The 19,021-nt window shown below is 52.7% G+C and overlaps 1 protein-coding gene across 1 annotated transcript; it reads right to left on the minus strand.

Annotated features, from left to right (window-relative positions):
- Window positions 1–1,293: 1,293 nt before the first annotated feature.
- On the minus strand, window positions 1,294–18,377 carry LOC142070056 (sulfotransferase 2B1-like). Its single transcript, XM_075123031.1, has 6 exons — window positions 18,172–18,377; window positions 17,069–17,104; window positions 16,272–16,364; window positions 2,171–2,379; window positions 1,760–1,886; window positions 1,294–1,427 (listed from the first exon to the last, which is right to left on the minus strand). Exons 4-6 carry the CDS (start codon window positions 2,366–2,368, stop codon window positions 1,294–1,296), a joined length of 459 nt encoding a protein of 152 aa, XP_074979132.1. The 5' UTR covers window positions 2,369–2,379; window positions 16,272–16,364; window positions 17,069–17,104; window positions 18,172–18,377.
- Between the last annotated feature and the right edge of the window lie 644 nt (window positions 18,378–19,021).

A 19,021-nucleotide genomic window follows, 5' to 3' on the forward strand; every position in this document is an offset into this window, starting at 1 on the left:
CAGATCCCTAAATGGCCCCCTCAAGGATTGAACTCACAACCCTGGGTTTAGCAGGCCAATGCTCAAATCACTGAGCTATCCCTCCCTCCCCGCCCCCCAAGTTCCTCTTGTGGGGTCAGGTTTGCAGCTGTCTTCTCCCTAAGGATACAGCTAATCCCTGTACTGCCCCTGCCCCCAAGCCAGCCTGGAGGGGTAAGGCCCCATGTCCCATGCCCCATCCCCCTTGAGCCAGCCAGTCCACGCCCTGGGGCCAGACCGGAGCTGGTCCCCCCGCAGAGGGGAAAGGTCCCTGGTCCCATCCGACTGCCCCAGAGCGAGTCTCTCTTTTGCAGACACAGCGGCTAAAGGGCTCAGCTGGCTTTGCTCCAAGCTGGTCACTGCTGACATCTCTCTGAGGTGAAGGGAACTGTCCGTGGTGTCTAGACGGGGAGAGACTGGGAATGTGGGGGTGTGCGCACCATCCCTGGCCACCGGCAGAGAGTGTGTGTAGGTCTGTGTGTGGGATTGTGTGTACGTGTCTCCATAGGAGTCACTGGGGCCACTCGCCCTCTTGCTGCCCCTGCGTCTCTTACCCCACCCTCCCTGCTCCCCCAGCCACTCCACTGCCCATGGCTGGGCCCACCCATCCCCCCATCCCCAGGGCTGAGAACCCCCCCATCTGAAGGCTGTGCTGAGAACTCAAAGAGTTAAAGCGGGGCCAGACCCACCCCAGCTCCCGCTCGGCTGGGTGGAATCAGACCCCCTGGGTTCCCTGTGCTGGGAAAACAGCTCCTATGCTGAGCACTGGGCTGGGCATTGCCCCCAGAGCCCTGTGAATCTCCAGGTCAAGAGCCAAGCCCAGCTGGGACCCAGTCACCGGGCTGGGGGCTGCTTCCCGTGGCTATGTAGAGTGAAGGTGCTGCCTGAAATCCCCTTAACTCTGCCCCTCCACCCTGTCCATAGGTGCTGGGACTAGCAGTGCAGGGTTGCTGCTGCACCCCCTGGCTTGAAGTGGTTTCCATTATATCCAGGGTTTACAGTTTGGTTCAGTGCCTCTCAGCACCCCTACCGTACAAACTGTTCCAGCTCCACGGCCTGGATCCCAGCCCAGACTTGGCCTGATGTGGTCTGGGCTGTACAGGATGGACATACGGAGTTATTGAGGCAGGGGCACCACAGTGCAGCCCACAGAGGCCAGGAGGGGACCCAGGACTCCTGGGTTCTATCCCCAGCTCTGGGAGGGGAGTGGGCTCTCTTAGAGGGCTTTCCCTTCACCCCCTCCCCTGGTTCTTGTCATGCACACAGAAAGCAGAGTTATGTGTGGGCGTGGCCCAAAGGGCGGGGTTTCCCTACCTGCTGCAGCTCCTCGTAGGTGATGGGGAAGAAGTTCTCGTTGCCCTTCAGCCCCATCCAGCCAGTGACGTGGTCAAACCAGGAGCCATAGGCCACTGTGCAGGGGACAGCGGCATGGTGACCCCAGAGCCGGCTCCACCCGGCCCCTCCACCCTGCTCTGCCAGGGACAGCAGGGGCCTGGGAGCTGGGACACCCGGGTTCCATCCTGGCACTGGGAGGAGAGTGGGGGCTGGAGGTCAGCGGTGTTTGCAGACCCCTGCTTGTGCTGTGGCTGTTTGGGGAGGGGGGCTCTGAGCTGTGCCGGGCCCTGGGCAAAGGGCTGGTCAGAGCTGGCTGGGGATGCACAAACTCAAAGTACTTGTGGCTTGCTTGGAACCCAGGCGTCCGGCTCCAGAGTGGCCCCTGCGGGCCCGGGGTGCTGCTCACCATTCCCGCTCAGGAAGTCCTCGAGGAAGGAGTCCAGTGAGCCAGGGTCCTTGAACAGGCGCAGCAGCTTGGAGAAGTGGTAGAGCGAGACCAGGACGTCCTTGGGGCAGCGCAGGGTGTAGATGATCTGGGGAGAGGTGGGGAGGGGGGTCACTGCTGGGGCGTCATGCTACCAATTGGGGGAGGCGGGTGCCAAGTGAACACAGTGATTAGCCACCCACCCTGGGCCATCACTTCCCCACCCTCTCCGGAGGGAGAAGGAATCACCCCATCCCACTGGCTGCACTTTCGCACGCCCACATTCTTGTAACTCACACCCAGCAGCAGCCCTGGATTCACCCCCGTCCCGACGCACAGCCCTGTAGGTGCCCCTCAAATCTGACCCGCAGCCCCCGCTCTCCCGCCTCTCACTTTGGCCTTGGAGCGCTGCAGGGACTTGGGGAAGAGCTGAACGGGGAGATGGGAGCAGATCAGCCGGGGCGGGGAGTATTTCAGGGCAGCCTTCAGCCCATTCTGGTTGTCCTCCCAGGGCGACCGCTCCCAGTTCAGCATGCTGCGCACCCAGCCGGGGTCTCCGTAACAACAGATCAGACTCAGAATCTCCAGCATCCAGTTAGTGCCTGGGGATGAAAGGGTTAATGGGCCTGAACTAATCCCTCGACTCACTGGGTCCCTCTCCGTTCCCAGAGCTGGGGAGAGAACCCAGGAGTCCTGGCTCCCAGTGCTTCTGCTTTAACCTACCAGCCTCCCTTTCCCAGATCTGGGGATCGGTTCCAGGAGTCTGGTTCCCAGCCCCAACACCACATTCACGGAGGTGAATTGACAGTGCTAAAATCCGAAGGTCTTGTTTTGCTGTGTCGGGGTCTCCTGGCCCTGCCGCCAGCTCTGGAGAAAGCCTGTGATCAGAGTGCGTCTGCAGAGAGCCAGCTTAGCTCCAGGTGGGCAAGTTGGGCCCCAGGGAGCAGCCTGCTTTGTCTCGCTGGGGGTATGGGAGCCCGGGCTCTGACATCTAGTAAAGCAGGTCATATGATGTTGCAACCTTCCAGCTACTGGGTTTGGTGTTTCCATATAATGAATGCACTATAAGGTGGGTAGAAAGCTGGCTAGATTGTCGGGCTCAACGGGTAGTGATCAATGGCTCCATGTCTAGTTGGCAGCCGGTATCAAGTGGAGTGCCCCAGGGGTCGGTCCTGGGGCCGGTTTTGTTCAATATCTTCATAAATGATCTGGAGGATGGTGTGGATTGCGCTCTCAGAAAATTTGCGGATGATACTAAACTGGGAGGAGTGGTAGATATGCTGGAGGGGAGGGATAGGATACAGAAGGACCTAGACAAATTGGAGGATTGGGCCAAAAGAAATCTGATGAGGTTCAATAAGGATAAGTGCAGGGTCCTGCACTTAGGATGGAAGAATCCAATGCACCGCTACAGACTAGGGACCGAATGGCTAGGCAGCAGTTCTGCGGAAAAGGACCTAGGGGTGACAGTGGACGAGAAGCTGGATATGAGTCAGCAGTGTGCCCTTGTTGCCAAGAAGGCCAATGGCATTTTGGGATGTATAAGTAGGGGCATAGCGAGCAGATCGAGGGACGTGATCGTTCCCCTCTATTCGACATTGGTGAGGCCTCATCTGGAGTACTGTGTCCACTTTTGGGCCCCACACAACAAGAAGGATGTGGATAAATTGGAAAGAGTCCAGCGGAGGGCAACAAAAATGATTAGGGGTCTAGAACACATGACTTATGAGGCAAGGCTGAGGGAGCTGGGATTGTTTAGCCTGCAGAAGAGAAGAATGAGGGGGGATTTGATAGCTGCTTTCAACTACCTGAAAGGGGGTTCCAAAGAGGATGGCTCTAGACTGTTCTCAGTGGTAGCAGAAGACAGAACGAGGAGTAATGGTCTCAAGTTGCAGTGGGGGAGGTTTAGATTGGATATTAGGAAAAACTTGTTCACTAAGAGGGTGGTGAAACACAGGAATGCGTTACCTAGGGAGGTGGTAGAATCTCCTTCCTTAGAGGTTTTTAAGGTCAGGCTTGACAAAGCCCTGGCTGGGATGATTTAACTGGGAATTGGTCCTGCTTCGAGCAGGGGGTTGGACTAGATGACCTTCTGGGGTCCCTTCCAACCCTCATATTCTATGATTCTATGATTCTATGATAATGTTCTTGTGTGTGTCAGGAACCCCCCCCCACGCACTCCCCACACACACACTCCGCTTTGCCCCCGCTCTCCTCTATCTGACTTGGGGTAGGTGACGTTGAAGATGTCGTCGTCCCGCACCTGGAATTCATTCTCCACGTAGCTCAGCGCCTCGGGGGAGTAATTCAGACATGGGAACAGCAACCCCTTGTGGGTGAAGTATTCACGTGCCATGGCAAGGCTGGGACAGAGACAGACCTCCCAGCATCGGTGCTGGCCCCTGTGTGATACTTGGGGACATCGTGCTGCAAGGGTTCAGTAGGGGGAGCTGTCGTGCAGGGAGCGGGGCAGGGGCTCAGTAGGGGGCACCGTGCTGCAGGGAACGGGGTGAAGCTGTTACTTGGCTGTCCCATCCCAGAGCCAGCTGCATTTCAGCAACGATTGAGCCGATTCCGTGGCTTGTTCCCGGAATGACTGTAGGGCCCTTGCTGGTGGCTGTGGCTGGGACAACAGCCCGTGCTTGGGGTGGGAGCCCTCTGTGGGGTTCTGCAACAGGCCCAGGCTCTCTGCTCTCCCCCTAGCTACCTTCGGGCCTGGGCAGAGCCAGTGCCATTCAACCTTTGGAGGCCCTGCCGGGTGCTCCCTGCCCGGCACAGTGACATTTGGACCTGAGCTGAGCTGGCACCTTTAATCCCCCAGGGCACTGTGCCCCTGCCCAGCTGTGTCAGGTGCCCGGGTCCTGGTGTGAGAGTGGAGGGGGCAGGCGTGTGGCAGATCCTGTCATTCCCCGCCCCGGAGGGGTCGCTTCCATGGCAGCAGGTCATCAGCCTCGGGGGTGGGGGAACCATCCAGCCCGAGTCACCCCTCTTCCCTGCTCCACATCAACCCCTCCATGGGGAGCTGGGAGTTCAGGCTCCATGGCCCATTCAGCAGCTCCACGAGGGCGGCCAACAGGGGGCGCCGATTAGTGCCCGTTGTGGGTTTGGGTTTGCAGATGTCTCCACCCCAGGGATACAGCTAATCCCTGCCCTGCCTCTGCCTGACCCAGCCAGCCCTGCCCTGGAGCCAGATCAGAGCTGGCACCCTGCGGGGGAAAGGCCCCGTGTCCCATCAAGCCAGCCAGGCCCTGCCCTGGGGCCAGATCAGAGCTGGCACCTGGGGGGGAAAGGCCCGTGTCCCATCAAGCCAGCCAGGCCCTGCCCTGGGGCCAGATCAGAGCTGGCGCCCTGGAGGGAAACACACCCGTGGGCTCTCAGGCAGGGAGAGGGTCAGGCTGCGGACATGGGCCCCTGGGCACCGTCCCTGAGCTTTGTGTGTGCGGGGCGGGATGTGGATATTTAAGAAGGGCCCTGCTGGGTCAGCCCAGGGTCTATTTAGCCTGGGATCCTGTCTGACAATGTCCCGCCCCCCACCCCGGGATGCAGTTATGGAGTGATCCTGCCGGCTTCTGGTGGTGAGAGGTTTAGGGACCCCCGGCACGTGGGGCTGCGTCCTGCTCATCCTGGCTGTTAGGATATAGATATTCAGGCCTGTCTGTAAAGGCCTATACTCTAAGAATTTAGGTGTATTCTTATCACTTGGCTAGTTCTAGAGGTATAAAAGAAAGAATCAAAAACACTGTCTGCCAGTGTAAGGGCCTTCTCTTACTGTGACAGTTTGTGGCCCTGTGCTTAGGCTCAGGCCTTTGGCTAAGCAGCAGAGGCAGCCATAAACTGGGAAGCGACCGGTTACATCCTCACATTCCAAACTAGTCACATTGAAATAAGGTGCTATTGGGCTGTTAGACACTATCAGGACAGGATTGTATTCCTATCACCTCCAGAGAAAGGGAAGTGCCTAGAAAATGTAAAAGGAAACTTAGTTTGATAGCATCCTGTCTGGCAAGAACTCACTTATCAATAGCTGGGATGTGAAATCCTCACTTCTGTATTGTCTTGTCATTATAGCTCCCACTTTGCTACTGTTGGTCTGTATAATCTCTGTCTGGTTCTGTGATTGTTCCTGTCTGCTGTATAATTAATTTTGCTGGGTGTAAACTAATTGAGGTGGTGGGATATAATTGGTTACATAATCATGTTACAATATGTTAGGATTGGTTAGTTAAATTTCAGGAAAATGATTGGTTAAGGTATAGCTAAGCAGAACTCAAGTTTTACTATATAATCTGTAGTCAATGAGGAAGTGACGGGGGGGTGGGCATGTGGGTGTGTGAGATGGGAACAGGGAATGGGGGTAAGAAAATTGGAATCATGTTTTGCTAAAGGGGGAAATGGGAACAGGGAATGGGAGTAAGGAAGTTGGAATCATGTTTGGCTAAGGGTAGGAATGGGAACAGGGACACAGGTGTAAGGCTCTGTGGTGTCAGAGCTGGGAAGGAGGATACTAAGGAAGGAAACTGGAATCATGCTTGCTGGAAGTTCACCCCAATAAACATCGAATTGTTTGCACCTTTGGACTTCGGGTATTGTTGCTCTCTGTTCATGCGAGAAGGACCAGGGAAGTAAGTGGGTGAAGGAATAAGCCCCCTAACACTGGCTAGTGGCCAGCGGCCAGCGAAGGTCCCGTCCTTCAGGTGCTCACCTCATGCTCCGTTGAACCCGTTACCACACGCCCGGCCAGCGAGGGGCCCAGCTTCCAGTGTGCTGGTTGAAGGGGGGATTCCTTTGCTTTGTCTTTGTTGGGCAACCCCTAGTCTTTGTGTTACTTGTCCCTAGTCACCTTCTCCACCCCAGGCAGGATTCATAGACCTCTGTCATCCCCCCGCAGCCGTCTCTTCTCCCAGCTGAACAGTCCCGGGCTAGAATCTCCCCTCCCACGGATGCTCTGCCATCCCCCTCAGCACTTTTGTTCCCCTTTTCTGCACCTTTTGCAAACCCCTGTATCCTTTCTGAGACGGGGCGCACCCAGGCTTCATAGAGCCCAATTATGCTATTTGCTGTCTTAGTTTCTAGCCCTTTCATTCTGCAGTCAGTAGTGCTGCTATTTCCGAGCTGAGCTCCTTCCCAGCTCTTGGGGGGAGCCCTCTGGGCCGGGGTTCGATGCTCAGGGAGATTAGAGAGGCTATTAAAATGAAATAATAATAATAAAGGGGAATTTCAATTCTCCCCATATTGACTGGGTACATGTCGCCTCAGGACGGGATGCAGAGATGAAGTTACTTGACACCTTAAATGACTGCTTCTTGGAGCAGCTGGTCCTGGAACCAGCAGAGGAGAGGCCATTCTTGATTTAGTCCAAAGTGGAGCACAGGATCTGGTCCAAGAGGTGAATAAAGCAGGACTGCTTGGTAATAGTGACCATAATATAATGAAATTTAATATCCCTGTGGCAGGAAAAACACCACAGGGGCCCAACTCTGTAGCATTTAATTTCAGAAGGGGAACTACACAAAAATGAGGCGGTTAGTGAAACAGAAATTAAAGGGTCCAGCGCCAAACGTGAGATCTCTGCAAGCTGCATGGAAACTTTGCAAAGACACCGTAATAGAGGCTCAACTTAAATGTATACCCCAAAGTAAAAACCGCAGTAAGAGAACCAAACAAGCCACCGTGGCCATAGGTTCTGACTTTTGATTTTGCTGGTGGTGCTCCATCCCGGCCCCGTCCCCTTCCCCAAGGCCCCGACCCCACTCTGTCCCACTCCACCTCTTCCTGCCCCTGCTCTGCACCCTCCCCTTAGGTCCTCTCCCCTGAGCATCTCCTGCCCACTGCTCACTCCTTTCTGCCCCCTCCTGCCTTGAAGGCTAGGTGTGTGTTTGGGGGCTCAGCCTCCACCCAAAACTGGCAATTTTCAGCATATTTATACACTTCTTTCATATTCTGTTACTGAATGTGTGTCTATCATTGGCATCTTAACATTGTAATCATTTATTAAAATAGTCATGAAATCTCTCATTATATTATCATGAATTACAGTATACTAAAATCATTACACTCAGCTAGAAGCCGTCTTCACTAACATCCCAGTTTAAAGACATTATGTTCGCTCCGCGCTTCACACCTGCTTCAGGCCCGTTTGGGAACCGAGGCCACTGATGGCTGTGGGAAGAAGGTGGATGGGAGGGACAAGCAGTGGAGAGTCTTTCCTCTCTCCCTGCCCCTTTCTCCTCTCCCTTCCTTTCGCTCTCCCTGCCCCTTTCCCTTTCTCTTTCTCTTGTTTCTTCTCTAAGTCCTTGCTCCCCTTCCTGATGTTCCCCCTTCTTGCTTCCCACCCATGTCCCTTTTCCCATCTCTCTCTCTGCTCCCCACCTCCTGGTGGTGATACCAGTCAGCTCTGTGTTTTGGGGGAACCAGGGCACAGTATCTAGCCTGTCTGACTCATTAAAGACAGCCCCCTCCCCCCACAGCCACCAGTCTCTGCTTGAACCAAAACCGACCAGAGAAAAGGCTTGCAGAGAGCAGTGAAGGGTGTTGGGAGACACACCTAGACTCCTCCTGACAAGATTAAGACATCTCCATTAGCATACAGATTGAAGAAGAGAGACAACTCCCCTAGCCTCATCTGCATGAAAGATGGGACAGGGATGAGCATAAAGAATGAAGAACAGAGAACTGCACCGAACTCTGGAACCAGAAAAGCAGGGACCCACTGCATCAGGGGAATCCCTGCTCCAGATGTTAATGAACCTACGCCTGCACACACCCAGCTCAGCAATTCATAGAATCATAGAATATCAGGGCTGGAAGGGACCTCAGGAGGTCATCTAGTCCAACCCCCTGCTCAAAGCAGGACCAATCCCCAATTAAATCATCCCAGCCAGGGCTTTGTCAAGCCTGACCTTAAAAGCTTCGAAGGAAGGAGATTCCACCACCTGCCTAGGTAACGCACTCCAGTGTTTCACCACTCTCCTAGTGAAAAAGTTTTTCCTAATATTCAACCTAAACCTCCCCCACTGCAACTTGAGACCATTACTCCTTGTTCTCTCATCAGCTACCACTGAGAACAGTCTAGAGCCATCCTCTTTGGAACCCCCTTTCAGGTAGTTGAAAGCAGCTATCAAATCCCCCCTCATTCTTCTCTTCTGCAGGCTAAACAATCCCAGTTCCCTCAGCCTCTCCTCATAAGTCATGTGTTCCAGTCCCCTAATCATTTTTGTTGCCCTCCGCTGGACTCTTTCCAATTTTTCCACATCCTTCTTGTAGTGTGGGGCCCAAAACTGGCCACAGGACTCCAGATGAGGCCTCACCAATGTCGAATAGAGGGGAACGATCACGTCCCTCGATCTGCTGGCAATGCCCCTACATATACATCCCAAAATGCCATTGGCCTTCTTGGCAACAAGGGCACACTGTTGACTCATATCCAGCTTCTCGTCCACTGTAACCCCTAGGTCCTTTTCTGCAGAACTGCTGCCGAGCCATTCGGTCCCTAGTCTGTAGTGGTGCATGGGATTCTTCCGTCCTAAGTGCAGGACTCTGCACTTGTCCTTGTTGAACTTCATCAGATTTCTTTTGGCCTAATCCTCCAATTTGTCTAGGTCCCTCTGTATCCTATCCCTACCCTCCAGCCTATCTACCTCTCCTCCAAGTTTAGTGTCATCTGCAAACTTGCTGAGGGTGCAATCCACACCATCCTCCAGATCATTTATGAAGATATTGAACAAAACCGGCCCCAGGACCGACCCTTGGGGCACTCCACTTGATACCGGCTGCCAACTAGACATGGACCCATTGATCACTACCCATTGAGCCCGACAATCTAGCCAACTTTCTATCCACCTTATAGTCCATTCATCCAGCCCATACTTCTTTAACTTGCTGGCAAGAATACTGTGGGAGACCGTGTCAAAAGCTTTGCTAAAGTCAAGGAACAACACGTCCACCGCTTTCCTCTCATCCACAGAGCCAGTTATCTTGTCATAGAAGGCAATTAGATTAGTCAGGCATGACTTGCCCTTGGTGAATCCATGCTGACTTTTCCTGATCACTTTCCTCTCCTCTAAATGCTGCAGAATTGATTCCTTGAGGACCTGCTCCATGATTTTTCCAGGGACTGAGGTGAGGCTCACTGGCCTGTAGTTCCCAGGATCCTCCTTCTTCCCTTTTTTAAAGATGGGCACTACATTAGCCTTTTTCCAGTCGTCCGGGACTTCCCCGGATCGCCAAGAGTTTTCAAAGATAATGGCCAATGGCTCTGAAATCACATCCACCAACTCCTTTAGGACTCTCGGATGCAGCGCATCCAGTCCCATGGACTTGTGCTCGTCCAGCTTTTCTAAATAGTCCCGAACCACTTCTTTCTCCACAGAGGGCTGGTCACCTCCTCCCCATGCTGTGCTGCCCAGTGCAGCAGTCTGGGAGCTGACCTTGTTCGTGAAGACAGAGGCAAAAAAAGCATTGAGTACATTAGCTTTTTCCACATCCTCTGTCACTAGGTTACCTCCCTCATTCAGTAAGGGGCCCACACTTTCCTTCACTTTCTTCTTGTTGCTAACATACCTGAAGAAACCCTTCTTACTTTTAACATCTCTTGCTAGCTGCAACTCCAGGTGTGATTTGGCCTTCCTGATTTCACTCCTGCATGCCCGAGCAATATTTTTATACTCTTCCCTGGTTATTTGTCCAATCTTCCACTTCTTGTAAGCTTCTTTTTTGTGTTCAAGATCAGCAAGGATTTCACTGTTAAGCCAAGCTGGTCGCCTGCCATATTTACTATTCTTTCTACACATCGGGATGGTTTGTCCCTGTAACCTCAATAAGGATTCTTTAAAATACAGCCAGCTCTCCTGGACTCCTTTCCCCCTCATGTTATTCTCCCAGGGGACCCCGCCCATCAGTTCCCGGAGGGAGTCAAAGTCTGCTTTTCTGAAGTCCAGGGTCCGTATTCTGCTGCTCTCCTTTCCTCCCTGTGTCAGGATCCTGAACTTGACCATCTCATGGTCACTGCCTCCCAGGTTCCCATCCACTTTAGCTTCCCCTACTAATTCTTCCCGGTTTGTGAGCAGCAGGTCAAGAAGAGCTCTGCCCCTAGTTGGTTCCTCCAGTACTTGCACCAGGAAATTGTCCCCTACGCTTTCCAAAAACTTCCTAGTTTGTCTGTGCACCGCTGTATTGCTCTCCCAGCAGATATCAGGGTGATTGAAGTCTCTCATGAGAACCAGGGCCTGCGATCTAGTAACTTCTGCGAGTTGCCGGAAGAAAGCCTCGTCCACCTCATCCCCCTGGTCCGGTGGTCTATAGCAGACTCCCACCACGACATCACCCTTGTTGCTCACACTTCTAAACTTAATCCAGAGACACTCAGGTTTTTCTGCAGTTTCATACTGGAGCTCTGAGGAGTCATACTGCTGTCTTACATACAGTGCAACTCCCCCACCTTTTCTGCTCTGCCTGTCCTTCCTGAACAGTTTATATCCATCCACGACAGTACTCCAGTCATGTGAGTTATCCCACCAAGTCTCTGTTATTCCAATCACATCATAATTCCTTGACTGTGCCAGGACTTCCAGTTATCAGACCAATTCTAGTAATAAATCCTTGATCGATAAAGCAGCCTAGTTGCATTGTGAGCTCCCTGGAAGAAAACACCACCCATAGCCAGGAGTGATCAGCTCCTATTGTCTAACCTAAAGAAAACCCTTGAGTCATCAGTTTACCCATAAACAAATCTAGTGTTCTCCCTTGAACCATTGTATTTTCTCTACAAAAACCCCTACCTATGCCCAAGTAAGAGTTCTGATGCATGGACTCAACTCTGCATCAGCTCCACTGGGACTCCATCTCCTGACTGATCGTACTGGGGGCTCTGCCTGTCTCCTGCCCTCCAGACCCTAAACTACCACCATCACCTGGGAACCCCGACCAGTTCATGCTTCAGGGAGCAGTGAGATCCCTCTCTCTCTCTCTCTGTTTTCCTTTCTACCTCAGGTATTAACCTTTACTAATATATGTTATGTTGCTTTAGGCTCTCCTTGGGTTATCACTATTATTCAATAAATAACTTTTATGGTTAAGCTGGTTGCTTCTCTCTCTCTCTGAACTTTACTCTTCTGTGTTTTTAGATTTCCCCATTTACTCTGCAGCAACGCTCCTCGTACCGAAGCTAAAGGTCCCCTACAGCGCCCAAAGTCCTGTGGGGTTTGGTCATCAAGTGGGTTACGACCAGTACAGTTGTGACGTGACATGTTAAACCTGTGGCACATAAGGGGCGGGGAGGGGGCGGGGGGGCCGCTGAAAGTGCTTCTCGGCCCAGCTTATTGAGACCAGGGGCACATGAGGGTGACAGCTCGAAGAGGCTGCTTCACCCAGCCCACTGACTACGGGGACATATGAGGGGATCAGCTGGAGAGTGCTGATTGGCCTGGTCCACTCCGGTGTGTGTGCGCGTGAGCGCGTGCTCATATCTAGTCCTAGGGCTGCAGGAACCCAGTCCTAGGGAACCGAGGTCCTGCAGGGTAGCTCCATTGGGAGGGGACTTGCAGAAGGAAGGAGTAGAGCTCCCTAGGAACACACAAGTGACACAAGCCGTACATTAACAGAATTATAGAAACCGCCCCCCCGCCGCCCCCGGAAGAGTAATCCTAATAAATGAGTGTACCCCAAAGTAACAGGCATATCTGGTAACAGTGGCTCTGTCTAGTGCCTCCTCCCACCCACCCACTCAAAATGGCAGAGGAGGTTCCCTCTCCTTGGGTAGGGAGGTTGCCTAGTGGTTAATGCACAGGCCTCGGGCTCAGGTGTTCTGGGTTTGAGTCTCTGCTCTGCCACAGACTCCCTGCTTAGTCTTGGGAAAGTCACTTCACCTCTGTGTGCCTTAGATCCCACCTGCCAAATGGGGCTAATGCTGACCCTGCCTCCTAGGCTAAATCCATTCATGGCTGTGTGATGATGGGGGAAATGGAGATACCAATATGAGTAGATCTGAGCTGAATTTCTCCACAGCCAGAGAGTGAGAGCCAGCTCCGCGCAAAGGGGATGGAAGAGAGAGGGGCTCAGTCCAGCTCCGCACAGAGTGGGGTCGACACTTCAGCCCTGCAACTTCTGCCACTAGGGTGGCTGGGGCTCCCAAGCCGGGGACTACAGCCCCACATGTTCTGCCAGGGTCCGGGGCTTCTCCTCCCCCCGCCCCCCTGCGTGGCATCTGCCAGGGATTCTCCCTAGCACGGCTCCTGACGGGCTCCGGGGTTCTCCTCCCTCCCCCCCTCAGTGCGTCTCCTGCCGGGGTCCAAGGCTTTTCCTCCCCCTAATCCACCACTGCACCCACCCCCAGTCCTAGCCTAGCTGGGCTCCCTTGGGTTGATGCCTGCTGTGGTCAGAGTTGAGTCTGGCTGGGAAGGAGCAACCATACACAGGCAGGACTTGGCCATCAGCCCAAGAGGTGTGGGGAGACCCTAGGTGAGCAGGGACTGGCTGTGCTGCTGCTGATAGCCCCACACTCCCTCCCACGCCTACCCCGGAAGGCTTTTTTTTTTTTTGGTGAGACTCACTCAGTCCCTACTGGAGCAGGGAGGTGGGAAACAGCTGATCCGAGCCTGCCCGCCAAACAGCTGATCGCAGCTGCGCGCAGGCTACCCATAGGAAACAGCTCGTCTGCCGCACCCACAAAAGAGTTGATCCCTGGCTGCCAACAGCTGGTCACCCCAGTGGGCGCTGAGCACCCCCTATTTTTCCCATGGGTCCTCCAGCCCCAGAGCACCCGCGGAGTTGGCGCCTATGACCGTGGCTAAACAACAAAGACAAAGAAGCTGGGAGAGGGAAAAAGGCATCCTTTAAAAAGTGGAAATTAAATCCTAGTGAGGAAAATAGAAAGGAGCATAAACACTGGCAAAAGAAGTGTAAAAATACAATTAGGAAGGCCAAAAAAGAATTTGAGGAACAATTAGCCAAAGACTCAAAAAGTAATAGCAAAGTTTTTTTAAGTCCATCAGAAGCAGGAAGCTGCTAAACCACCAGTGGGGCCACTGGACGATCGAGGTGCTAAAGGAGCCCTCAAGGATGATAAGGCCATTGCGGAGAAACTAAATGAGTTCTTTGCATTGGTCTTATGAATTCTTTGCATCGGTCTTCACGGCTGAGGATGTGAGGGAGATTCCCAAACCCGAGCCATTCTTTTTAGGTGACAGATGTGAGGAACTGTCCCAGATTGAGGTATCATTAGAGGAGGTTTTGGAACAAATTGATACATTAAACTGCAATAAGACACCAGGGCCAGATGGGATTCACCCAAGAGTTCTGAAGGAACTCAAAGGTGAAATTGCAGAACTACCAACTGTAGTCTGTAGCCTGTCATTTAAATCAGCTTCTGTACCAGATGACTGGAGGGTAGCTAATGTGATACTGGGGTGGGCCTGGCACCGCACAGCCCCTTTGGGGCGGGGGGGAGAAATGGGGTGGCAGAACCTCTCTACTCCCAAGTTCACATGCTCACCTCTCTGTGAGCGGCCCGATGCGGCCTAATAGCCTCCCTCCACGCAATCACCCCTTGGTCGGAGTAGTGTGCCCTAACGGCCAGAGTTCATATAAATCACTCCCAGCACCAGAGCAGTGCGGCCCAATGGCCAGAGTCCACACAATCCCCCTCGCAAGCAGGGTAGTGCAGCCTAGCGGCCAGACTCTGGGTAACTGACCCCCAAACGTGCAGGCAGTGTGGCCCAATGGACAGGGTCCATAGGATTCCCGTGCCAGGGGTAGGTGGACCCAGGCCCGCCCTCTCCACCTTGTTCTGACCCAGAGTCCTAGAACTGGCAAGATCCCCTTGTTCTCAAGTTGGAGCATGCCCAGTGGAGCCCCAGGGGCATGGCTTCCTCTGCTAGGAAGGAAGGGTTAATCCTTGTGGTACCAGTGCGGGGCCGCTCCGCCCCATCACAGACACCAATTTTTTAAAAGGGCTCCAGAGGTTATCCCGGTAATTACAGGCCTGTACGCCTGACTTCAGCACCAGGCAAACTGGTTGAAACTATAATAAAGAACAATGTTGTCAGACATATAGAAGAACGTAATTTGTTGAGGAAGAGTCAACATGGTTTTAGTAAAGGGAAATCATGCCTCACCAATATACTAGAATTCTCTGAGGGGGTCAACAAAACCTGTGGACCAAAGGGATCCAGTGGATATAGTGTACTTTTTCAGATTTTCAGAAAGCCTTTGACAAGGTCCCTCACCAAATGCTCTTATGCAAAGTAAGCTGCCATGGGAAAAGAGGGAAGGTTCTCTCATCGACTGGTAACTGGTTAAAAGATAGGAAACAAAGGGTAGGAATAAATGGTCAGTTTTCAGAATGGAGAGAGGTAAATAGTGGTGTCCCCAGGAGTCTGTTCCGGGACCAGTCCTATTCAACATATTCATAAATGATCTGGAAAAAGGGGTAAACAGTGAGGTGGCAAAATTTCCAGATGATACAAAATTACTAAAGATAGTTAAGACCCAGACAGAATGCGAAGAGCTACAAAAGGATCTCTCAAAACTGGGTGACTGGGCAACAAAATGGCAGATGAAATTTAATGTTGATAAATGCAAAGTAAAGCACATTGGAAAGCATAGTCCCAACTATACATATAAAACGATGGGGTCTACGTTAGCTGTTACCAATCAAGAAAGAGATCTTGGAGTCATGGTGGATAGTTCTCTGAAAACATCCACTCAATGTGCAGCGGCAGTCAAAAAAGCAAACAGAATGCTGGGAATCATTAAGAAAGGGATAGATAATAGGACAGACGATATCATGTTGCCTCCATATAAATCAATGGTACACCCACATCTTGAATACTGTGTGCAGATGTGGTCGCCCCATCTCAAAAAAGATATATTGGAATTAGAAAAAGTTCAGAAAAGGGCAACAAAAATGATTAGGAGTATGGAACAGCTTCCATATGAGGAGAGATTAATAAGACTGGGACTTTTCAACTTGGAAAAGAGATGGCTAAAGGGAGATATGATTGAGGTCTATATCATGACTGCTCTCGAGAAAGTAGATAAGGCAGTGTTGTTTACTACTTCTCATAACACAAGAACTAGGAGTTCTTGTAAATGAAATTAATAAGCAGCAGGTTTAAAACAAATAAAAGGAAGTATTTCTTCACACAACGTACAGTCAACCTGTGGAACTCCTTGCCAGAGGATGTTGTGAAGACCAAGAGCATAACAGGGTTCAAAAAGGAACTAGATGTTAGGAAAAAAAGAGCAGGTTGACACAGAGGCGGATTGAGAAGATGGGATCCTTTATTGCAGTACTTGTTCCCCTTGACCCAGCTGTCGAGTGAGCACTGGATTAATTACATCACACTCTTTTTATTTAAGTTAATAGGCAACGCCTACATCCATTACAATACCCCCAAAACCCTTATTAAGTAATCGAAACACGCATACTGTTAGTATGCCCACCCCTCTCCACTGTTTGCAGCATTACGCATTACACACGCCATACACGCATTTTTACCTTGAAAAAATAATCTGTTGCCATAAATCTCCCTCAATCTGCAGTTCTCAGGGGAGGGAGGAAGGGGCCACGACCCAGAGCTCGCTTATGTAGCTGGGAAACGAAGGGAGGAGGAGATAACACTGCTTTTCCCAAAAGGTATCCTTTAGATCCCCACATTTCTTATGCAGCTGCAACACTTATCAGTTCTTAACAAGGAGAAGGGCGGGGAAAGGGGTAACACTTTACCTGTTAAGCGAAGGCACAGTGCGTGCCTGTGCCTACTCCCTGGTACCATACCAGCACACCAGCGGTTTTCCGAGTCTTTACTTAACCCTTGCATATCCCAACACTAGATAAATTCCTGGAGGACGGGTCCATCAATGGCCATTAGCCAGGATGGGCAGGAATGGCATCCCTAGCCTCTGTTTGCCAGAAGCTGGGAATGAGCGACGGGGGATGGATCCCTTGATGATTCCCTGTTCTGTTCATTCCCTCTGGGGCACCTGGCATTGGCCACTGTCAGAAGACAGGATACTGGGCTAAATGGACCTTTGGTCTGACCCACTAGGACCATTCTTATGTTCTTAAGTCCCCTTATTTCCACCCACCCTGATTCCCCTTCCCCCAACCCTAATAGAGGACCCACCCCCCCATCCCAATATCCCCCCTGATTTCCTACTCCCCTACCCCAATACATGCACCACCCCCACCCAAATTTCACACCCCAATACAGCCTTCTACCTCCATTCCTGACCCCCACCCCAATACAGCCCTCCCCACTCCTAATACAGCACCCCACCCTGATCCATTCTTACCTGCTGCCTTCTTCACAGGGGCAGGCAGTGCTGACCCTAGAGAGGGGAGGGAACAGACCTTTCACAGGCATTGCATTGAATACATTTTGAGCTTTACCAGTTAATTTTGCAATCAGGGCAGGAACTCTCTAATAATCAGGGATTTCATGTAGCACACAGCCTGTCGAAGGCAGTCCGATATTCAACAATATCCTCCGCCTCAATGTATGCAGGACATAAGTGTTCCCGCTTGTGGATTTTTGGAGTGATGGAAGCCGTTGGGGTCGGGCGGTTCTCGTTCTGCTTCTCTAGCAGGTCCAGCTGGTGTTTTCTCTCTCTCTCTCTCGCTCTCTCTCTTTTTCTTTTATCCCCAGTTCTTTCAGTTCCAATAGTCTCTGGTGTTCCCTCTCTTTTTCTGCAGACTGAAGCCTAAAAAGCCTAAAAGCTCCAACTTTGCAATCGCTTCACTGCTTTCACTCATTTTCCTGCTTTCCTGTTCTTACTTCCCTTTCCCGAAATAAGCAAACAAAAAATAATAAAACTCTGACCTCCTCCTGACTGTTCTTAGCCACTGCTCATAAGACTCACTTAAAATCACAAATATCAGTGCTTAAAGTGTGAACTTCACTTGGAGTAACAAGCCGTACATACAACCCTTCTATCTATCTATCTATCTATCTATCCCCATATACAAACTCTCTCTCTATCCCCAAGTACTCTTATCTATCCTTCCATCCATCCATCCCTACCCTTGGCAGTCGACCAAACTCCTGTGCGGAGCAAGGAACAGAAGCCAGGTGCTGGCACTTCCAAGCTGCATGGACTGTCTGAGTCATTCTGGGATGCTAACGCACCAGAAAAAATTCGCGGGTCTCCTTGCACCCAGTAGCCATGGCAGAGACAGGACTGCAGGTGATGCCCCCATTAAGCAGGGCTCCCACGCACACAAAGCATCAGCGCTGATCAGTGTCGTTGGGCTGAGCCTGGTCCCCCTGGCAAGGGGAGCACGTCTCAGCGAAATGGGCTGTGTGGAGATGTCAAAGGGAGTGTGTGTGAGTGTGAGAGATGGGGAGTGTGTGTGAGTGTCCCCATGTTCCCCTGGCCTCAGGCCCTTCCTCACTCACCACCAGAGAGTTTCCTCTGCTGGGTTCAGACGCTCAATAAACCCTCCTGTGTTACGCTGGCTGGGAGTCGCTCCGGTCTGGAGAACAGGGGGCATTACTCCCTCTGGGCACGGAGGCCCCGGGGGACCAGAGCGAGGGGACTCCCTGAGAGGGCCCACGGCGAGAGACAGGCGTGCTGAGGCTCAGAGAGGTGCAGTTCCAGAAGGCAGAGGGGCTTAACCCCCGAGAGAGAGTAGAGCCATAGGTGTGGACCCACTGGCAGCCAAGCTCCCCGCCCCACCCCACCTCCACCTCCCCCCCCAGCCTGCCGCATCCCCCTCCTCCACCTCCCTCCCAGCGCTTGCTGCTGCCAGACAGCTGTAGCAAGCTCCGGGAGGGAGGGGGGAGGAGCAGGAATGTGGCATGCTCATGGGGGGGAGGTGGGGCCAAGGCAGGGATTTGGGGAAGGAGTAGGAATGAGGTTGGGGGGGCAGGGCAGGGGTGGAGTAGGGGCGGGGCCAGGGGCAGAGCGGGGGGCCGAGCACCTGCCGGCGCGAGTAGAAGTCGGCGCCTATGAGTGGACCCCCGAGAAGGGCTGTCGCTCTGAAGGGGGTTCCCCGCAGGGACTATATGGAGCCAAGACAGCACAAGTCCTGTGAGTCCGTGACAGGACCCCAGGGGGTTGGGGAACAGCACCAGGGAAGAGGGAGGAAGGTAGCTCAGCAAGACTGGATGGGAGCAGCAGGGCCCCCCCCCCCCCCCAGTGATTTGGGCCTGGCCTACATCTGGCCCCTGCAGGCAGTGAATTGGAGGGGCTCAGCCAGGCTCCTAGGGGTCCTCAGGATACTTTGGGTCCATTCCCAGCCCTTCC

Source organism: Caretta caretta, chromosome 24, assembly GCF_965140235.1.
Source record: "Caretta caretta isolate rCarCar2 chromosome 24, rCarCar1.hap1, whole genome shotgun sequence".
Classification (NCBI taxonomy): domain Eukaryota; kingdom Metazoa; phylum Chordata; order Testudines; family Cheloniidae; genus Caretta; species Caretta caretta.